Raw genomic sequence first — 432 nt, 5'->3', positions numbered from 1 at the left:
CGCCCTTGGTACTGGCCAGACTGGCAGCAGTGTCCGCACTGGTAGCTGTCCCCACGCTGTCTTCGCTGTGAACCGAGCTCCTGTCATCAGCAGAATCGGCAAAGGAAGAGCTGGAGCTAGCCACAGATGCAGGCTGAGCACCGCTCAAGCCAATATCTGCCTCATGAGACACCGACAATACTTTCAAGCTGGCTTCCAAGGCTTCCTTCTCTTTGAGTAGGCTCTTGTAGGCTCTGACGACATCCTTCAGCCGAACCTGGTACTGAAGAAGCTGCTTCTTCTGCGATTCAATAGTCTCTAGAAGATCTTTTTTACTCGGGCCACCTCCAAAGTTCATGCCAAATTTCTCCATGATCCATGCAATCTGAAAGGAGAAGAACAGCACAAAGGCTAAACGAGCAGCAAAGCCACATTTGCGATCGGCAGGAGCAC

The 432-nt window shown here is 51.9% G+C and overlaps 1 protein-coding gene across 1 annotated transcript in view; it reads right to left on the bottom strand.

Moving 5' to 3' along the window:
* Positions 1–352, bottom strand: part of GCC1 (GRIP and coiled-coil domain containing 1) — a 4,148-nt gene extending 3,796 nt beyond the window's left edge. Inside the window, exon 1 of the mRNA XM_009320089.1 lies at positions 13–352. Within this exon, the coding sequence (XP_009318364.1) occupies positions 13–352 (340 nt within the window). The remainder of the gene's footprint in view (positions 1–12) is intronic.
* Positions 353–432: the final 80 nt, after the last annotated feature.

The sequence above is a fragment of the Pygoscelis adeliae genome, unplaced genomic scaffold, assembly GCF_000699105.1.
Source record: "Pygoscelis adeliae isolate BGI_AS28 unplaced genomic scaffold, ASM69910v1 Scaffold373, whole genome shotgun sequence".
NCBI lineage: Eukaryota > Metazoa > Chordata > Aves > Sphenisciformes > Spheniscidae > Pygoscelis > Pygoscelis adeliae.
This window is presented reverse-complemented; position numbering and strand designations above follow the sequence as displayed.